Consider the following 21,364-nt stretch of genomic DNA (forward strand, 5'->3'; position numbering starts at 1 on the left):
AACGTTCCTCATAGTACACATTTACAGTACATTGCTAGCCTTTTTTGTTTACAAATACCATTACTGACATTTAGAAATATATTCTATTACTAACATCACTATTGTTTATTCTCATTGTTGCTATTATTAAAGCTAAGAGTCTGTCTTCTGAGTTACAGTAATGTGTTTAGAAAAATATTCATTTTCTGTCAACCCTACATGTCTAACCTTAAGAAAAAGCATGGTTTCTCAACAAGGACTACTGCAAATAGTTTATTTCATGTATGCTTTAGTAGAGTATTCACAGCTGTGGAATAAAATAGATCGGTTCCAGATTTTTTTCTTTGCTTAAAAAAAAAAAAAAAAGAGAGACGTTTAGTAAAGATAAGAATACCTCACAGCAAACTCCTGGCATGTATCATATTGTCTCATAAAAGAGCTCCTACTCTTAGAGGAATATGAACCTTTGCACAAACCTTCCTCCTTTAAGATGCAAAAAATATGGGTTACTTTACCTGTAAAATCATCTTGCCTGTATGATGAGGTGGAAAGGTGGGTTGTCATTTCTTAATTCTTATGCCATTCAGCCAGAGAGGTGTGTAAAACAGATCTGTGCTGCTTTTTCAAACTTTAGGGTGATACTGGAATGTTTTGCTTTTACAATCAAATGTCACCTGCCGCTCTTCTGCATAAGAAAGTACCTATCTGGAAACAAACCATGGGGAGCATCTGGAGTCCAAGAATAAAGTTGGCAGCCATGTAATTAAGGCATGTGGCACACTGCCAACAGGCCTTTCTTCAGGTGAACATGATGACACAAACGACAAAAATGCTGCCTACATAGATCTGCTTTTCAGACTTCAGACTTTTTTCAGCTTTTCAAACTTTTTTTTTTCCCCAGACTTAGCTAATGTGAGAAAGTATGGCCTAATTTGTTCATCATTTTTCTTTCCCCTGTAGTATATGGAAAACTTTCATGATCTATATTGAAGGACTGTTTATTAAAAATTAGGCACTGCATAATTATGTCTGGAACAGATGATGTATCTGTGGGCTCATTTTTGACTGTGAAAAGTTTGGAGAAGTTTTAGGGGGAAAAAAAAGAAACAAAGGATGGGATCATATGGCAGATGCCCAAGATCTTTGAGGGAACTAAAACACAGACCGATGAACTATGTGATGTGTAATGCTGGAATCAGAGGAATGGAAGATGGCAGCATAACCAAATATTTTAAAAGGACTCCATGGCTGAATCTGGCAGGAACAGACCAATATGTCTGATTTACATATGAAGGAAATTAATAGAAATTATAATAAAGAGAAATCACAGTTGGGGAAGAGTTGAACTCTTTTTTTTTGTAAAAGAAATTCATGCATGATGAATCTTCTGAGTTATTCTGTGAAGGCAATAAACATATGGATGAGGATGATCAGGTCAGTATGTGTGTATTTTAGTTTAAAGACCTTCTGGAGACAGATTTCAACAAATATTTTTTAGACACTAGTCTCTCATAGGATGACAGTGAAGATTTTTTGAGACACAAATGAAAAGTTAGAAGTTAAAAGATAGGAATAAATGGCCTTTTTTTAGAATGGAGAAATCCCGGTGACATCTCACAGGGATCCATGCTGAGACCTGCACTCAGCATCTAAAGAAACTATTTTGAAAAGGTGGTGTGAGGATTGAGGTGGGGTATGCTGATGGTAAAGAACCAGTCTGAACAGCTGAAATGAAGATGGACCACCAAAAGTTTCAGAAGATCTTATGGCACAAAACACTGCATGATAATATGGAGGATGAAATTGGACAATGAAATATGCAAATCAGTGAAGACTAAAAATAACAGTAACTATGCTACCACGAAGACAGGCACTAAATTAGCTATTACTATGCAGGAATGGAATCTTATGTAAGAAAAATATATGAAACAGATGTAATTGGCATCTTCCTAGTGGCAGCCAGTGTGGTAATTCAAAGTGTCATCCATTCTCCAATTTCACACATGCTTTTAATTGCATGTACACAGTTACACCACAGTTGTACCACATACATGTATGCAGTTGTACCACATACTGATGTGGTTAAAGTATGTTATATGTGCAGTCATGATAGCATGATGAGGCTGCTCTTTTTTGAAATATGCTTTGTTGTTCCTAGAGCAGAGATTTCCATGGCTGTCTCTTCATAATCATCCTCTGCTATATTGTGGCCATATGCAGTGACATTTTCCAATAGTAGTATTAGAGTAATATAATGAGTCTCACTTGAGCTACTCTTTGTTCAGAAAGTATGCAAGAGAGCCCTGTCTCTTATAGCCTGCTAGCCAAATAAACAAGCCAGATGAAAGGTGGGAAAGTATATGTAGTTGCAAAGGTTTACAAGCCTTGCCTAACACCTTGGCAGGCACAGCTGTCCAGGGCAATCTTGCCATCTAAACCATGCTACCTGTTCTACAAACCAACTTTTTGTTTGTTTGTTTTTGGTTTTGTTTAACTTAAATCATAGAATCATCGAATCATTTGGGTTGGAAGGAACCTTTAAAGATCATCTAGTCCATCCCCCCTGCCATGGGGGGTATGTGCTGTGTGCTTCATGTTCCCTACCTGTAAGGTATTACAGAACATCACAGATTTGATAGTTGCTAGTACACAATCCATTGACTTAATGGTAGTTTGCAGTGCTGTTACGATGCTAATTTTTATGGATAACATGTAAAAGGCTCACTAAACACCTGAAATCAAAACAGCTGAAGTGGTTGTAATACTGTATATACAACACTGTAATAACTTTCTCCTTTCCCTTTTACTAATCTTTTCCCTGTGAGAAATGGACCACTTTGTCTCTGCTATCTTATATACTCTAACAAAGGTGTTGTAGCAGTGCAATAAGGGAAATGATAACTACGATAAATTTGTTGGCATACTAGTCCTTCCCAGATGTAGAACTGAGTCCAAGAATTATAAGCTGAATGCCATGTCCCCAGCAGCATGATAATGCACTGTTCCCATCCACACTACCAGCCCTCACTGTTTGATTTGGCTGTTAGCCTCCCTAAATGCGACCTGTTTGAACAGCTCTTTAATTTGTCACTGTATTGCACTGTACCAAACAAAGAAGTCATCCTTACTTTCTACTATGTTTTTAATAAGGAGCTCTTGTGCTCTTGTGGGAGACAATTCAAATATCAACTTTCAGCCAATTATGAAACTTCAAACTTTGTTTTCAACATCAGTATCATCTGTCAGGCCTTTTTGTTTAAGGTGACAGTAGGTGTATGAAAAAGCCCTTTATAACTAGTTCAACAGATATATCTGTTGGTCAGAAAATGACAAAAAAGATTTAATGCAGCAATTAAGAAAATTAGGGCAGTAATGTCTCATGAAATAATCTTTTTCAAGAAATTAGGAGTTACATTACACACTGAGAAGTAAAGTCCATGTATGAATAAATGACATTCACAGAGCAGACATCAATATTTGCTTCTAACATTTTAAAATCTGAGCAATTTCAAAAGAAAAAAAGAAAAATCTTAGCAGACCAACTCATTTGATCAGTGTAGATCACATAAACACGTCATTTTAACTAATCTGAATATTGATCAATTTAAGCCAACAAATTTCTTAAAAGATTTGCTTTCTTCCATTTTTTTGCTTATCTTCTGTCTTTGATAATGCTACATTCTTTCCCTAACGAAATGTGTTATTTTTCTAGCAAATTTTTACTGCATGTTATTTGTACTTGCAGTCTTATTTCTTCCACTTGCCTGTTTCATAGACTTCTGCTTTTATAGTAAAATTGCTGTCTCCCTATCACACGTTGGCCTTTTTCTAGCTTTGTGGTGGTTTTCAGTCCTGCAGTTCAGTGTGTTTATTAAGGCTTGTAGGGTCAGTGCCCTTGGAGCCTCTCAGACTTGTTCTCTTCTGAGAAGCAGAATTGTATTATTTCTGATTTGGGGGGGTCTCCAAGCAAGAGTTTAGAGGGATAGTCTACCCGTCAGAATATCCTTGAAAGAGAGGGAGCTCTGTTGTAATGTTTATCTGACTTTAAAAAAAAAAAGCCAAAACAACCCACTGAAGTCTTTCCATTAGCTTTAGTAGGTTGTCAATAAGGTCCTAAAGCCAAGAAAAGGAAGGACTGTTTTATTCCTGTTCCCTGAAAGATGGAGGTCAGCAGAACTAAGCCCTCATCCTCAAGTATTCAAATTTTATGGATTAGTCCTAAATTTAAAGTATGAGATAAAAATATTTTCACATCTTTTCATCTGACAATGGGGGTTTGGCCATTTTAAAGTCACCTTTTTAATCTTTTTGATGCAACCATGAAGGCTCTTTTAAAGCCAAAGTTATCACCAGATTTAGTGTGTTGGAGGATTATGAAAGCCACAACCAGACATTTAATCAAATAATTGAACTGTTATGCCAATTAGTATTGCAGATGTAACTCTTTTGGGTCAGGAGACACCACATTTGTTAAGGCAGAGGTTCATTTAACAAAACATGCATGATCTGGTGAACCAGTACTACAGTTTCCCAAATGATTAGCCTATGGATGAGCAGTCCCCAGTGTTAGATACCTGGTCTGCCCTGGGGAATACAGCAAGAGAGATCTTTTCTTGCACACCCTTTCTTTTGTAACTTGAGGCAAGTTCAAAGCCATTAGCGTATGATGCTTTTATTAGAGTGCTTAATACAGAATTTGGTTGACGTACTGATAATCTTTTACCTGTTACTTGCTGATATATTCATCTTAATTGGTAAATTTGTTAAATGATGACTGGGCATAAGCTGGAGCAATCACCCACAAAGCAACAATTCCTCAATTACTCATTTGTCACATCTGAGGAGGCAGAAGTAGCCTTTATCCCATTTCCTTTCATTGAATATCTGTAAATTTTTGTGCAGCTTTTTTCAACATCATTTGTGCCAGGTAGCCAGTCTGAAGATCCATGAAGTTGGCAAACCTATAGAATGAAATAGTATTTTGCATGGTCTCTCTTGTAGCCTGTTTGTAAAATGAATACATTCTGCTCACTGTTAGTCACCCTATGGAGGACTAAAGCTGCAGGTTCATGGTTAACCAACATTGTTGAGCTGACTGTTCATAGTTAAGACAAATATTTTCTTTTAATAGACCCTGAAGATTTTAATGGGAAAGTAAATAATATTGATTTTGAAATTACAAATGTTTTAAATTGGGAACCTGATTCTAAAAGTAATTTTCATCTATTCAGGGAATAAAACTGCAACATGGGGTTCCAATCAGAATGACTTTAATTTTTTAATTAACATATCTAATCCTCAAAGCCACATTCCAGCAAATAGTTTAATGAGTAAGTGGTGTGCCAAAATATGCCCACCTAAACCATTTGTCAAATAATTTATAGCAACAGTAACTGTGCAGAAAAAATTATGTGTTTCTTGACAATTTGCATGCAAATTTGTGTCCAAAAAAAGAGAGTCTATATTTCAGTGAAAATATTATTTACTGTGAATAGTTTACCCTGCTCCAGTTGCAAAGTTTGCTTTTCATCAGTCTCATGATTTCAGAGGAAGCCTTTCTGGATGCCCTCTTTTCTCTGGATCTCTGGAAGTCCTGTCAGGGTCAGTAGTGAGCTCCCTGTGGGAGACATCCCTTTCCATCCTTGTCTTCAGCTGGGAAGCACGGTGCTCAGATAACTTTGGCTTATACCTGTTTTTCCATTTGTTCTACCCCTTCTGTGAGCAAAAGATTTCATTACAGTTGGCAATGGATTTATGCTCTGGTTCTATTTTCTCCAGATCAATGATTTCAGACTCAATTACCTCTACATGCCTTTCCTTCTCCACCACCTGATTCTCCAGACCTTTAAATTATGCAGTGAATGAACCACTTTTATTCTCCAACAAAGGAAAGATTTCTTTCCATTTGTGCAGATTAGTGTGGAGGGCTTCCAGGAAAGGCTTGGGGAAACATTTCTTGCCATGAGAATGGCAATTTGGAGGCGGTGTGTGCATGGTATGACTCAGAAGTTGGATCCTCTTTCTGAGGACCTTGCCATTTAGTGACCACACAGCCTGAAGAAAGTGACCTTTTCACCTTGAATTTCTGCTTTTGGGTTAATGTTCAGCATCCAGCAGCCCTTTGGTTGTACTGACTCTAAAATGTTATAATCTGATGGCTGCCTGAAAAGGCAGTTCGTGATAAGAATGACTGCCTGAGTTGGATCCCATCCGGTGGATACAGCTTTGTGGACTGTTGATGCCCATCTTCTACTGATACAGCAGTAAAGGATGAGCAAAAACCAGCATCATGTGCTGCTGTTTCAGGAAGCTGTACGGTATATTGGCAGCAGTAAAATGAAAGCCTTTTGCTGTGTTCGAAGTGGAAGGATGCTCAGGCTAGTCACCTGCAGATGCTGCTTAGCAGTTTATGGCCTCTGACTCTGGGTGTTGTCAGTGAGCTATGAGAACTGTGAATTAAATTTACTCTGGTTTAGGTCAGGATATGAGAATTTTTATTTCTGAATGCATAGAAACTAAACTTCAGCACTGTAAATGAACACATTTAACCTTCATTATATTTAAAACAATAAAAGCTTTGTGTAAGTTCCAGCTTTCTAGCTCCTGCCATCAGTTGCTGGAGCTCAGAAAAGGCAAATTTATCACCACTATGTTTTGTCCTTTTTTTTCCCTGTTATGTTGTGCTTTATCATTACAACCAACGATGATAAAATATTTATATTTATCATGCATTTATTAATAAAACAATACTAATAGGTCTCATATAAATACCCATTTAGATATTTAAAACTAACACCACCAACTGTGCTGCTGATTTGTGATTCAGAATAGCTCATGTTGCAGAATGTGTCACTTGGAAACAAATATTTGAATGTTTCCAAATCCTTAATCTTCAGAATATCTAATTTCTAATTAGAAAGGGATTGCAGTAATGTGACCTGTGCAAAAGCCAAATCTGATACACAAGCAGGCAAAGCTAAATAAATGAACCAAAATAAAATCTGCTTTAAATGATCTTTTCTCAAACCTTTTAATATAGTTCTCTTAAAATATAAAAAACCCAAAACCTTTCCAGTGATCTCTATCTGATTAATCAACTTTTTCAAAATTAAGAAACATTGACTTAGAAAAAGGTTTTGAAATATATCGTCATGTACTTTTCATTGTTAGCAGTAGATTTTAAAAAATGATTTGGATTTAAAAAATATTGTTGACAAAACCTCAGAACACCCAACAACTCAACTACAAAAAACCTATGTATAATAAAGAAAATATGATATAATGATTTATTTTTTCTATTGCTTGTATACATACACACAGATACTTGTAATGCATCTTTCTCAAGAGTTGTTGAGAGTTTATTCTGCCTGAGGAGTATCCTTTTGGGAAGTCACTTTTAAAGAAATAGGAAAGAGTTATCGTGGATTCATTAGCAGACATCTGGAAGTTGTTTGAGGGTGAGTCAGTAGCTGGAATAATCTCACTCCCTTTGAATTGCATCAGTGAATCTACTCAGTCATACTGCTCTCCTCCATGTCTACTCAACTGTGCTACAATGCTAGAAACGTGTCATATCTTACAGGTGTAATGCAAGTTTCTTTGCCATATTTTAAGTGAAAATAATCACATAATCTGCAGCTCTGTAGAAGATGCTGAGGAGAGAATTTGTGTGCGTGTGCATGAGCAATTTAGCTCTTAGGTCCTCAGTTCCTAAATGTGTTTTTTTTTTTTTTAAAAATACTTGTACAGAAATACATAGCATCAGTGGAAAAATAAGTACTATTATTATTCCTTTTCTCTCTCCTGTAAGAGGATCACCTACTATCTTTCCTATAATACTGTTTTCCAACTTTCACGTGGATTTCTTCACAAACTGAGATAGTGTGTATCAGTGCCATCTGCTGACTCCAAGCAATATTGCTCCAATGTTTTAATAGCTATGGGGAAAGCATTTGACGATACAAATTAGTACAGGATGCAAAAGCAGGGATTAAATAAAGTTACACAGACTGTGTATATATATATATAATTTTCAAATGGTACAGAAGAAGTTATCACACCAGCAAAGCGAAATAAGCCTTCCAATAGGAGATGCTTCTTGGTGTAAATTGTTAATGAGTTTTGCATAATTAATGTTTTTTCACTGATTATCGAGAGATCAATGCCCCCATAAAATAGTACAGGATCAAGCTCACTAGAAGTAACAGTTTCAAATGTTAAGTTCCTTCAGAAGAAACTCAGAGTCCAATAAACAACAACCAAACTAATTCTGAGTTTCCATAAGATTTTCTGAAAGGTTAAGTCTGAACAGAGCTAATGGTATCTCTCTGAAAATATGTAGGAAAGAGAAAGCAAATTCTACTTTTTAAACTACTGTATATTTTTTTCAGTATTTTTACAGCTTTTTTGCATTTGTTTGTGCATGTGGCTATATATGAAAACCTCAAAAGGGTCATTAAAACAAAAGGAAAATAGGACTAATCTATCTCTATCCAGCTCCCAGGGTGTCCCTAGATGCTTTTATGGCCACCCTAGTTTGCAAGTTAGTGTATTGTAGGGAATGAAACAAAAAAAATGGGGAAATCAGGGTATTAAGAATGGAAAAGAATGAGTCTGAACACTGAACAGTTAGAGTGATTTTAATGAAACTTTCAAAGAAGATAAATACAGCCACTTCTAAATTGTCTTCTCCCAGGCTGCATTTTGACTATGTAAGCACACTGCACAGTGTTATTATTGGTTAATAGCAATAGAAACTTTCTAATGGGATATTGAAATAGAAAGTTGCTAACAAAAATAAACCCTAGCATTCCCAAGCACTATTTAAAAAAAAAAAAAAAAAAAAAAAGGAAAGCAATGCTTTGCTTTTTCGGCTAGGAAGAAATATGGAAAGAAAGTGCAGTGAAGTCTAGAAAAAGAATGTCCTGAGAAGCAGGACTGACAATGAGCTTTTGACTGACTGCCCGGAGCTGTGACTCTGTCTTCCCTGTTGCTTGGCAACTCCATGTTATCACAAAGAAACTGATATTAAGTTGGAACAAGCTGGATATGGTAATTTACGTGGGAAGATACTCTTGCAGTGGGAAAACCACTTTATTTCTAGTTTCTGTCAGCGTAAGTAGGTTTCACATGATGAACTGTAGTACATCCCCTGTTGGGTGCATTTTACCTAAAAAGGTAAAGAGCGACTCTGCCTTGGAAAGAGACTGTACAGAAAAAAAAAAAGAAAACCAACAAAACCCCCCACCTTGTTATTCATTAGACCTGCTCCTAGTGTCAACTCAGACATTTCTTCCAGCGGTAGTGACAAAAGCTTGTTCTCATACCTGTGTGGATGCAGTACAGGTTACAGAGATGGAACTCGATCGTTATCATTTATACTATCACAGTCCCTAAGAGCTGTTGAGATTTGCCCAAGACCTCACTGTCTTATACAAACACTAAAAGATGATCCTCACTTTATCTAAATAGTCTCTGTTCTTTCTTTTGCATTGGCAATAGCGAAGTGCTAAGTTTCAACTGCATTTTATTTCTTCCCTGCTGAAAGCAGAGGCTGCACATATAGCAGTTACAGAATAATTTGAAGACCAGGATAGAAACTGTCATTCAACTTTGAATTTGCCTGGTACTGTATGGGTGGGAAAAGACCAAATTTTTATTGAGGTGTATGGAGAGAATGGTGAGGGTATGTATGCAAAGCAGGTCTTACCGTGAAAGCTTTGAGCCACAAGGGATACGTAATCCATGATGGTGTTTTTATACTTGGGTTTAGGTCTAAGATTTAATTAGAAAGAGAGAAAGCACAGAAGGTTCAGGATTTAATGCAAAGCCCTTTTTGTTAAATGTCTGGTTTACTCACAGCTCTACTGAACCACCACCACTGTCTCTCTGCATTTCCATTCTGCATCACTTCTAGTAATTTAACACCAACATGCAGTCCTACAAGTAAGGAAGTACTTCACATGTCTTCAGGACTCCCTGTTCTGGCTTTGGTCAGCAAAACACTCCCTGTCTCCAGGCTTCTCTCTGCTGCAGAGTTAACTTGAAATATAACTCAACTTTTGCTCTTGGCTCAAATCCCAACCATACACAAAAACTTCTGACTTGAGTATGTTGATGCTGTTCAGCTGAAGGGATCGGCCTGGAGTGTCAGAAGGCACAGGCAGCAGCTTCAATTAGCATAGCTAATACAGCTACCCAGTGCTGCTCCAAGAACTTGTCTTCATTGCCAAAAAAGGTGTATTTTTACTGTGGGATAATTAGCCTGAATTAACTATCCTTATTTAAAATAAAGCCTTCCATCTCTTTTCTTACAGTGAAGACATTGCTTCCCTATTAGCTCAGAGTGTCCCCTTTTGCTGAGGCTAAACTAACTGAAGAGGAATGAGCCCTGCAATGAAAACAGCCCACAATGTCCTAGGTATCAAATAGACCCATAGACTGCAAGCAAAGTCCTGTTCTGAACTGACTCATGGTGGGGGGGTAGCTTCTTCGCTCACTTTTCATTTGGCCAGCACAGAGTGTATCAGCTTGCATCCTATCTACCAAACTAATGAGTTTGTCTCCTTTTTAATTTACCACATCACCTCCAATAAATCAAAAAATGCTCTGGGCTGTTATCTGACTTGGAGGAGAATAATTACTGGACTGACTCCAGCAGCAAGCCTCGTTTAATTAAAACAGTGTATTTCCCAAAAAGGTAGTGACCAATTTTATTCTGAGTGCAACCTAAACCAACTTTACAACAGAATGGAACAGATGAACTTTGCTTTACCCTGAAGCTTTCAGTACTTTTAAATTCAGTTCCCTGCTAAATCATGAAGAGCTGATTTCTATACCCCTTTCCCACTAGCAGCTAGTGGCTAATTTTACCCACCTGAACTATTGTTTTCAAAGCTAATTGCTAACACATACCACCTGTCTCTTAAGCCCTGGCATCAGGGTAACATAAAGCTTGCAGGCGGTCTCCCATGCCTTATGTTCATTGCATTCACTCACACTTGCTGTAGTGTTTTCTATGCCAAGTAGCAGCACCCTCTGGCTTGTGGGCCGTGCTAGACTAAAGGCTGCAAAGCTATAGCACTTCCTCTGTGTGGCAACAAAAATACCTCTACACTTCTCATCATCTAGGGGTTGGGTTTTGTTTTGTTTTTTTTTTTAATTGAAGGTGTTCTTTAAATAGCTTGGTCACTATGACTTTTATTAAGGAAAACAAAAGCTGCTTCCTGTAGCACCCATATTTTCTGTGTGCAGTGTTTCTCATTGGTGAGGAAAAATTGCTGATATGTTTTTTTATTCTTGAATTCTGATGCGCACAGAACAAATAAAGGTATAAATGTGAGACAGGCGAGGAGTAGTTAGGAGTATGTACCTAACACCTTTCAGGGGTACGTTGACCAAGGGAAGGAGCAAAGCTCTGGGGAGAGATGCTGTGGGCACAAACCAAGGCAAGGGATCCCTCCCATTGTGGCCAAGTGGAGCTCTCCAAAGCACTGCTAGGAGCCAAGAGGAGTTCCCAGGACTGGGGAACTGCTGAAAGCCACCATTCCCATCTTGCCCACCGTGCCCATTAGCACCTGCAATTAGTTTCAGCTAGTCATAGTCTCAGAGAGTATTTAAAGGAGGGTGGGAGTAAGAAGAGTAGTTTAAACATCTTTTTGTTTCCAGTGCTACTCAGGTGTCTTATATAAGACTGGATGACTCAGCAGGTGAGATATATAGCTTGCTATCTCCAAGATTTTTATTTCATATCTGTCTCAGGTTTGTAATGACTGTAGGACTGAATTTGATCAAAAATTTAGCTGGATTCAGAAGCACTGTTATTGACTTACATTAACGTTATGAAGTTGACTCTCTCAAATCTTTTCTGTAGTTACAGCTTCTTGTTGACTTGCAAGGATTGGTACAGAAATTAATTGAAAGGCAAATTAAAATACAAAACAATAGAAGTAACTCAACTTTATTTTTGTTTGTGGTAGTGTTATCAACTCTGAAAATAGAGCTGGTCTCCTTTGTTCCAGTACAAATCCTAGCATGGGGAGTTACAAGGTGCATGTGTGTTTCCCTCAGGGTACAGAAGAACCACAGAGGCTGTAGGTGAATAAACAGATATGTTGAGCCAAGGTGCAAAAGTGATTTTATATGCCTAGAATGCAAAATTAATTTACAGGCTGGAGAGCCAACAGATACAGGATTGGGCAGGTAGTAAATTTGAATTTTGGGTACTAAAGCACCAGCAAATCAAAAGAGAACAGAGTAGACAAATCTCCTAAATGTTAAAGAAAAAAAACACAAACAAAAATATCAGCAGAAACCTTTGCCCCCTCCAATAACATTGAGTATGACTCATGGTTTTGTGAATTTTGATGTGTGGCGGTACAAAAATTGTTCTATCTACTACTGACAGATGGTAGGTTTCTTGGTTTTAAAAATATGAAAACAGCTTGATCTCATGTACCTTGTTTTAAAAATAAAGCATGTCTTTTTATAGCATGTCTCAATTTTGACAACCATACTGTGCAGTAAATATTGGATTCCATGTATGAGAGTGTTTTAAAAGCCTAAACCAGACCCTTATTTTAGGGGTAGGCTGATCCTCTGAGTTTGCAAAGTCCTCAGAAAGAGGACTCACAGCTGAATGTAATGGCTTTTTGTGTTTAACTCCAAAGTTTGAGTTGTTTGTGCCTTCAGCTTTGAATTTAAAAATGCATTTCCTTGTTTGGTAGCTTTCTTAAATTTAATTTCAAAGATGTGTAAATACCAAGTTATGCATTTTTTTTGTGATGGCAAGTCTGGAATAAATCTGCAGGAGTGAAATGCAATTGCATCTATAAGTAAAATGACTTCTTCTTCATATTGCAGAGCATAGATAACTCAAATATATCTATTATTGCCCAGAACAAAAAGTGTTTTGACAATGATATTGTTTGCTCGAAGAATGTTTTCATCACTGTTGGAGACACTGAGATTTATTTTAGTGAACCTTCTGAGAAGCAGGTTAGTTATTTTCTTTCCTTTTTGGGTCATCCTTTAAGATAAGCATTGTAAAGTTACAACTCTAAAGGAGCATGTTTTTGGAAAACGTCTCTCAGTCTGAGTTAACATAGTACAAGTGCCTAGGCCTGGATAAAGCAGCAGGTCCCAGGAACAATCTTCATTGTTTCTTTCAAGCTCTATTTGTCCTACAAAGAAGACTACTCAAAAGCCTCAAGCAGTCAAAGCATACTGGCATTTATTTGTTTCTTTCCACTTGGTTTTGAAAGGGAAACCAAAGTACAAAATCAAAGCAAACTTGAATGATTGAAAAGACAAAATATCAAAGTATTAAACAACACTTCTAGTAATATTATTGATCCAGCTAAACGCTAAAGATAAAGTATTCTTCGGTACACACTTTGTTATTAAATGGCTGCATACCTTGGTAGAATTACTTTGTTAGATCTTAATAAATATTCATTTCTGTCAGAGGACCTTAAGGGGACAGGAAAAAAAATCTAACTATCAGCTTTGGAAGGCTGGATATTATACTGTGATACACTTTCCAGAACAGGACATTACAATTCTGTGGGATAAGAAGACAATGATGCATATTAAAGTTGGACCCCAATGGAAGGTGAGCCAAAATAAAAACCTAAGATTTTTTGTAGCTCTCTCTGTTGCTAATGTGATCTCTTATTGAATAACTGTGATTGTCTTTTCTTCATGACTAACTTTCTGAGTTATATAGCTGTTTACCATGGTGTTCAGCTGCTAGCATTTCCCAGGTAAGAAGAGACAGAGAACGTGATTTAGTGGCTGGACTTCTGAAGAGAAGGGGTGGTTCCTATGTGCATGTTTAATCTGTTGTTCCACATATTGCAACCTTGCAGATATGCAGTGACTCAGCTCTGACTCAAAGTTACTTTGGGGGTGGGAAGACAGGGTTAGTTTTGAGTTACCCAGTTCACTGCATGTTTTCATAATTGCTGATGCCAATGGAAAAGAAGCTTCCATATGTAGCGACATGGAAGATGGCATGTTTGTAGCACAGATTGGATTAGGCTGATGATGGAACTGCACCCTGAGATGTAGTAGAGGCTGCTGAGATGAACAGATGGAGTCACACTTTGGGTTTGAATTAAGAAGAGAAGATACAGGAAAGGATCTAGACAAAACCTAACATTTAAACCTAATAAGTATACTGTGACAGGGTTCAGCCATGATGCAGAGAAGAATATGAGGCTCTTTTTCTTGCCAGTTGCTCTTCTCTGTTCCATTCCTACATCATCACCATCTGCATTAGTGTCTCTGCAACTCAGTCTTTGCGTCCTCGCAGAGTAACCTTATGTGCACATTTAATAATTACATTCCTGCTTCGTCTCAACCATGAACACATGTATTGAGAGGGGGCTCTTTCCAGTAAAAGAAAGGAAAGCACTCTATGCTAGAATACAATATCAGATTTTTTCAAGTGTAAGTCAAAGTTACAATGACCATCTAATCTGGTTTTAAAGCACCATTATTACAGGCTTTTTTCCCAATAGCCATAAAATCCTTACTTCACATACAAGCTGATTTATCAGCCATCCATACACAGAGTGAAAAAAAAAAATCTTCTGTTTTTGAGGAAGCTAGCAGGGAGCTGAGTTCTACAGGTTGCATGCAGGGACACAAATACTTCAAGCTCCTTCTGTTTCCAATAACTGTTTCTTCCAGAGGCTCCAGGTGAGTAAGTTAATGCCTGCAGCAGACCTTAGGGAAAAAGAATTCATTAGAGTGACCCACAGCATCCTAGAAATCCAACTCTACATTTTACTGTTGTGCAGAAATATCTTTTTCTCTATGTATGTATACATATATGCATGTATATATACTTTTTCCATCAGCAGCACATGCCCCAACACAAAAAAGTTGGAGCTGTCTCTTTTGTAACTGCTATTACAAATGTTCTTGCTATTGTGAGCTAAAATTAGAGGCAGCAAGTTTTAATGGCAGCCATTAGTCAGGCTTCACAATCATGAGGTAATTCACCTGAACTTTTGACTTTTGGACTGGATGCACTACTAAGCTTTCAGAAAAAAATATGACTAGATTCCAGTCCCTTTTCACAGGCAGACAGTAAGAACAGGTTCTGGACAACAAGAAGAAAAAAGGAAAACATAAAAGTCTATTAAAAGTTATTTGCAATACGGAACTGTAAGCATAGCAGAGTGTCAGATATTTTCAAAGTATATGTCAGAGTTGCATTCACCTTTTTCAGTTGAATATTTTATTCCACGTATGTAATTTGTACCGATTATTGACTGTCAGTATATGTAAAAAAAAAAAAAAAAAAAAATCCATCTTCTCTTTTAGGGTAAATTGGCAGGCTTGTGTGGAAATTTTGACAAATATACTTCAAATGATCTGACCACATCAAACAACATGGAGGTGAGAAATGCACAGGTGTTTGGAGACAGCTGGGTATTAGGACAGGTAAGGCCCATGTCCAGTAAAAAATTTAGCAAAAAAGGATGCTAATTTTAATTTATAAATGAACACATTATAAGGACGTGATGTACAGGGATTTTCTAAACTCATGGTCAGTGTATAAGAGGACATTTTAATTTTTATGTCTGTAGACGTGAAATGTGTTAATAATGTCTTATGTCATGGCAAACATATACTGAATTTAAATGAAACCAAACACTCTCTTTAGGGAAGAATGTATTTTTCCCTACGTAAGATAATTATTACAGCTGTCTGGATTTCAGCTTTGTAGAAAGTTAGATACCTTGCTTCTGATATTTTTGGATTCAGCCAAATTTACAAAACAACTGTAATTTCTCTGGTGTTGGAGGCATCAGGATGTTGAAAGTAAATAGAATCTGAACACTGGGAAAAAAAGCTCTGGAAAAAGGTTTCTTTCTGAACACTGAAAAAAAAAATTGGCAATTTTTTTTAGTTCCAGTTTATAAACAGAGAACAAACTGACGAAGCAGCAGTGGTGAAGGGGTGACACAGAAAAGGCTCAAAACAACAACAGGCACAACCCAGTATGGAAACTTGGTTTCTGAGAAGGGAAGAGGCTGTAGAGAGTGGATGATTGCAACTGTGTTTGATAACACAGGAGAATAGGTATTTCGTTAATTTGTGCTGAGAAGATGTAAGGTTTTATAGCCTCGTGAACCTCCTGAAAAATCAGTATTTGTAATGCACTCCCTTAGTATGTCTGTGAGAACCAGTTTTTAATCTGTTCTCTCCTTGCCTCACAGCAGGAAATTGAACCAAAATCTCTCACCTCATGAAAGAATATGATACTTATTCTGCTTTGGAGTAAAGATTTTGAGGCTTCTCTCCCTCAATATCTCCCTTTGGATCTATTTTACTCTACCTAAAATGTTTAAATTGTGTAAGCAAGCAAGGCAAGTGTGTAGTGTTGGTGGTGATACTACTCATCTAGAAGGTGGTACATAAAGGAACGTGTAAATAATTTGTATGAAGTATATGAATTTTTCTTTTCCAATTTATCGGTTCAGTGGCCACTTTAGAAAAGCGTGTAGTGTTTGTATAGCACATTAACTTCTAGGATGCTATGATCTTTGCTTATGCAGCCCAAACTTGCATTACCTTTTTGTGGCCATATACATGTATTTTGTAAAATCTCATGTAATCTTTTGATCTCTGTGGCTGCCACAGTGCTCAGTATTTGAGTTCAATATTGGCCTTGCAGGCACCCTGCACTCAGCCAGACTTGACACTTCATCTGCTTCTGCAGTAGGTGTTAGGGATTTTTTAAGAAAGGACCTTTGGCCTTTGTGGAGATGTGTCCTGGTCATCTTTTCTGCAAAATCTAAATACTGTAAAGGAGTATTTGATAGCTGGAGGCCTAAAACCCAACTCTGCTACTAGCAAACGTGCTTGCCTTGGAACTGTGAAGCATGGGATGCTTCCTGGGTTTCTCCCTCCTTGGAGTGGCAGCGCATCACCCCATGTCGTCATCCGAGCATCCGCACAGGAGGGCAGCATAGGTGGGTGAGTGCACTGCAGCTGAGGCTGTGTCGGGACACCCCAATGCTGCCTGTGGATCCACCATTACCCCCTCTTGGTCTTCTCTGCTGCATGAAGAGAATATGGTTTTGGATGAACTTGTGTTTTCTGAGCTGAGTGTCATTTTGTTCTGTTTTTCTGTTCATTTGTTTTTCTTCTTGAAGAGAGACTTTAAGAACGGGAGTTGTATCTCAGCCATTTTTGAGTTATCATGATGATCTTTGACTCTATTTTTTATGGGTTGCTCTCTTCCTACCGCTGCTTCTTTATTTGAACTTACAGGGCCAAGGCCATCTGTAGTGTCACTCCATTTAAAGTCAGTGCAAAACCACCAGGGATGGATTTGGACCATGTATTTGTTTGTGATGTTACGGTTGGTTGCTCTGGTAATGATTATAATGTGTCACAAAGAAAACATTTTGTCTTTATGCGCTGAGCAGACAGCAGGAACATTTTAGTACTTCAGAACAAAACACAAAGATTCTTTTTTGTGCAAATGTTTTCAATTATAACAAATCAGGGAAAGGGGAAGATGAAGATAGCGTTTAAACTTTACTTTTGTTTTCTGAGTATGCAGGTATTGAATTATATGAAATTATAGTGTACCTGAGTCAGTGGTAAACACACCTTTGTATAAAATGTCTGTGGTGTTTTTGCTTGTTTTTAAGTGCAAGAGCCCAAATGAAACACTAAGACCATGTGCAGTACATCAGAGCAAGTTCCCTTATGCCAAAAAGGAATGCTCAATTTTATACAGTGATGTTTTTGCACCTTGTCGCAATGTGGTAAGTTTATTAAGTATCCAAGATGTGCTCTCATGTAGAAAAATATTAAAATTCCAGTAATTCATTTCTTGCCATTCCCCTCAGTCTGAATGCTGTGGAAGGTACACAGTAGAGCCCTGCCAGTATCTCTGTGTGGGTGGGCTATGTTTGTGCAGAGCTCCTTGTTCCTTTCAAGACTGGAGCCTAAACATAATAGTGATAACTGGGAGCCATGAGTTAGTAGACTATAATCAAGGTTCTGTTCTCTTTAGGTTTTATTTATAACTTTTATTTATATAGGTAACGAAATTTTTAAGGCTTTTGTATATATTGCAGGATTCTAAAATAAGCATTTGTGCAATGTGCCTACAGCTTATCTCAAATGGTTTTGCTCTGTTAACTGTCCTGCTCAATATAGAAAGAAATATGAGAGTGAGATTTCAGCCTCAGAGCTATCAGTATTTTTAATTGGCTGACAGCTGATCACCTGCTTTTTATCAAAACTCTGAGACTTGGTGTCCTTGTTTTCCCAATACCTGGCTGAGCCTGGGACTTGAGTTACAAGAATGTCCTTAAGTTCAGTCTGGACAAGATGGGGACAACAATAGCTTGTGTGGGAATCTTTTAGACTGTTTTAGTCCACCCTTTATCAACGCAAGACATGCTCTGTATGCTTTTCCTTATTTCTGATTTTAGCTCCCCAAAGGTATTTAGTTATCAAAGATGCTTCTTTACACCTGTGCAAGCAAGAACCACTACGACATTTTGTCTCAGTCTCTTATTTTCTTTATGACTATTAATACTAAAGGAGATCATTAGATGTCCCAGCTGAACCTCCTGACTTTCAGGACTGAAGCTTGATATCAACATGGTTAGGAATTTGCCTGAGGAGGAGGTTGCAGTAGTTTAACCCGACAGATTTATTAATGTTGACTTTAGTTACTATGTAAAGAATTTTTTGAGCATGTGCCTGAGAACATAGTGATGAGTGTATTTTCAAAGTGGAAAGTAATAAATAAAAATGGAACTTTTGAGAGTTTTTAAGGAGCTGTATTATAACAACTCATAAAGAAAGATATTTTCTCCTGAACATTCATTTTCTATATCTTATCCATGTTGTGACTAAAATTTACAAATATTATGCCAAAAATTTAGCCTAATTATGTTAAAAATTGCATATTAGGTGCAAAGCATGCCATTTAATTAGTAGTCATGTATTTTCACATGCACATATCCATCCTGTATGGGACAGCCTGTAAAGCAAACATCTTCCAGGTGTTTTCACAACCTATTCATCAGCATGTGAAAATACGGGTCTTATGAATGTAATGTAAAGTGACCTGTCAAGGATATCTGCAGCTGGCTGCATGGGTCGGGAACTGGGTGCCAAGGAAAACAGCCCAAACAGAGACTGACGCTGGGGGCACGGAAGGAACAGAAAGTATAGATGTGGGTTTCAGGATGTATTTGGAGCAGCATTCGTACAGTCACTCCTGTGCAGGTGGTAGAGGATCCTGCTGTGGATGGAGGCAAGTTCCTGCCCGTGGGACAGGTGGCCTCAGAGTTCAGCTGCAGGTGGAAAACCACATTTTCAGGGAGACAGAATCTTGCATCTCTGGCTGGCAGTGACTGATGGATTGCAGTTGCCTAGCTGAGCATTGAACTTGGAGGGGGCTGAGGAGCCTTGACACTCACAGAAAAAAGGTCTTCCTCATAACTCCTGAACTTAGCAGGAGCTTTGACCCTAGGCTCCCAGTTTGTCACAAAAGCAGGATATTGCTGACCCATAGAGAGATGCTGTCCTGCAGACGTGAGAGACAGGGTGAGCTCTTTGGAGCCAATCTGCTGTTTGGTGTTTCCTGCAAAGGTGTTGCAGCCATTTTCAATGGAGCTAATGCTTGTGCCTCCACCCCAGTGGTATCCCTGTTTTCAAAATAAGAAAAAGAATGAAAGCAAAATGGCATCTCTCTCCACTGAAAGCAGAAAAAGCCTTCGTATCCCTGCCAGCTTCTAGCAACTGCCAGCTGAGAAGCTGTCTTTGTGTTAGATAAGTGCTGCTTTGTTACTGTGATGGTATTTCTGTAATCTGACATGTGCCATTTGAATGCTCTATGACTAAGCTAGACCAGAGTCTAAAAATTAGTCTAAACTGGAAAAAAACATTGCTTTAAACATTCCATGTGTTAAGAACATTGTTTTGAAAACAGTGCTTAACATTACAAAAAAGATGATGAACCCAAGAATTAATGTATCATGTAAAACCATGAAAGAATGTGATAGGATTTTAGAATGGAGAAGTGGATTTCTGATCTAATGAAGGTCTGTGGGCAAAGTATATTAAAATCTTGATAAGTGCAGAAATATTTTTCTGCAAAATGTCACCAGTGTGCTCAAGCTTTCTTTCCCTGACCAAAATCCACCCTACAAATTATTACTTTAATTACTTGATAATCAGAGCTGCAGCTCTGATTTTGTTGTTCATGCAAAACTGACAGGATGACTACAGATGGCAGTATTTGCCTTATGAAAACACAGAACTGCCAGCTTCAATACACTTTCCCAAATCAATGAACAGCAAGTGCGTGGACAGACATACTTGTTAATAGTCGCTGAATGAAATTTTCTCTTGGACTGTAATGTAGGTACAAGCTGATTACTCAAAGTGTACTTTTTGTATAGGAATGCACCCAAACCTTAGAAAATGCCTTATTTTTGTGTTAAATTCTTTCATTCAGTCCAGAGGTAGCACTTCTGCTGAAAATGGTGCAACAGGAGTTTGTACATCTTGTGCAATTAAGTCACCAGCCCTCTCTTTTTTTTTTTTTTTTCCTACCTTCTTTTTTTTTTCTTCCCCAGATTGATGTGACTTCTTTTGTCAAAAATTGTCACACAGATACATGCAACTGCAATCTTGGCGGGGACTGTGAATGCTTGTGTACCAGTATTGCAGCTTATGCCCACAAATGCTGCCAACAAGGAGCAGCGATTCACTGGCGATCTCCCTCGCTCTGTGGTAGGTACCTGGGCTGGCCTTGCACCAGAGCTCATCTTTGAGGCATCTTTGGCCTTTTGCTGCCCAAAAATACAAATATGACAGATATAGGTAGCTAATAAATGTACTTCACATTGTTCAAGCTGTCTGTGTGTTAGCTGTTAGTCTTATACACCCAAATCTGCTGTCTTACTGAAAAGGACTGACTGTGCTTAGGGTGTGCCAGCGCAGAGACTGTTGGAAAGGCACCCGTATACCAGATCTGGGGTACGTCCAGTGTTCTGTGTAGGGCTGCAAAGAGATTCTGTCCATTCTACTTTTCATTGACGGTGAGAACAGTTCTTGGCTGTAGAATAATTCAAGCTTCAGGTCTGCTGTCCTGGCACATTTATTTAAATACAGCCATATGTCAGTGAATAAAAGGCCAAGGAAATAAAGTCGCTGACTGAAATATATTATGGGAAATGAAACTTCCTCTGATGAAAGTGAATTTTACATTTTTAGGATGCAGATACGCATAAATTCTGTTATTTTGTAACAATAATATGCTTGTTTTCTTTTCCTTTTAGCTTATGACTGTGAATATTACAATCAAGGTATGTAGTATTTGATATTACTGTCT

General features: G+C 37.9%; 1 protein-coding gene across 1 annotated transcript in view; it reads left to right on the forward strand.

Annotated features, from left to right (window-relative positions):
* The window catches only part of OTOGL (otogelin like), a 97,070-nt gene that overhangs the window by 38,720 nt on the left and 36,986 nt on the right, over positions 1–21,364 (forward strand). Inside the window, exons 26-32 of the mRNA XM_075727956.1 lie at positions 12,841–12,975; positions 13,124–13,137; positions 13,456–13,591; positions 15,313–15,432; positions 17,655–17,771; positions 20,607–20,763; positions 21,312–21,338. Coding sequence (XP_075584071.1) covers positions 12,841–12,975; positions 13,124–13,137; positions 13,456–13,591; positions 15,313–15,432; positions 17,655–17,771; positions 20,607–20,763; positions 21,312–21,338 — 706 coding nt within the window. The remainder of the gene's footprint in view (positions 1–12,840; positions 12,976–13,123; positions 13,138–13,455; positions 13,592–15,312; positions 15,433–17,654; positions 17,772–20,606; positions 20,764–21,311; positions 21,339–21,364) is intronic.

The sequence above is a fragment of the Pelecanus crispus genome, chromosome 1 (genome assembly GCF_030463565.1).
Source record: "Pelecanus crispus isolate bPelCri1 chromosome 1, bPelCri1.pri, whole genome shotgun sequence".
Taxonomy (NCBI): Eukaryota; Metazoa; Chordata; class Aves; order Pelecaniformes; family Pelecanidae; genus Pelecanus; species Pelecanus crispus.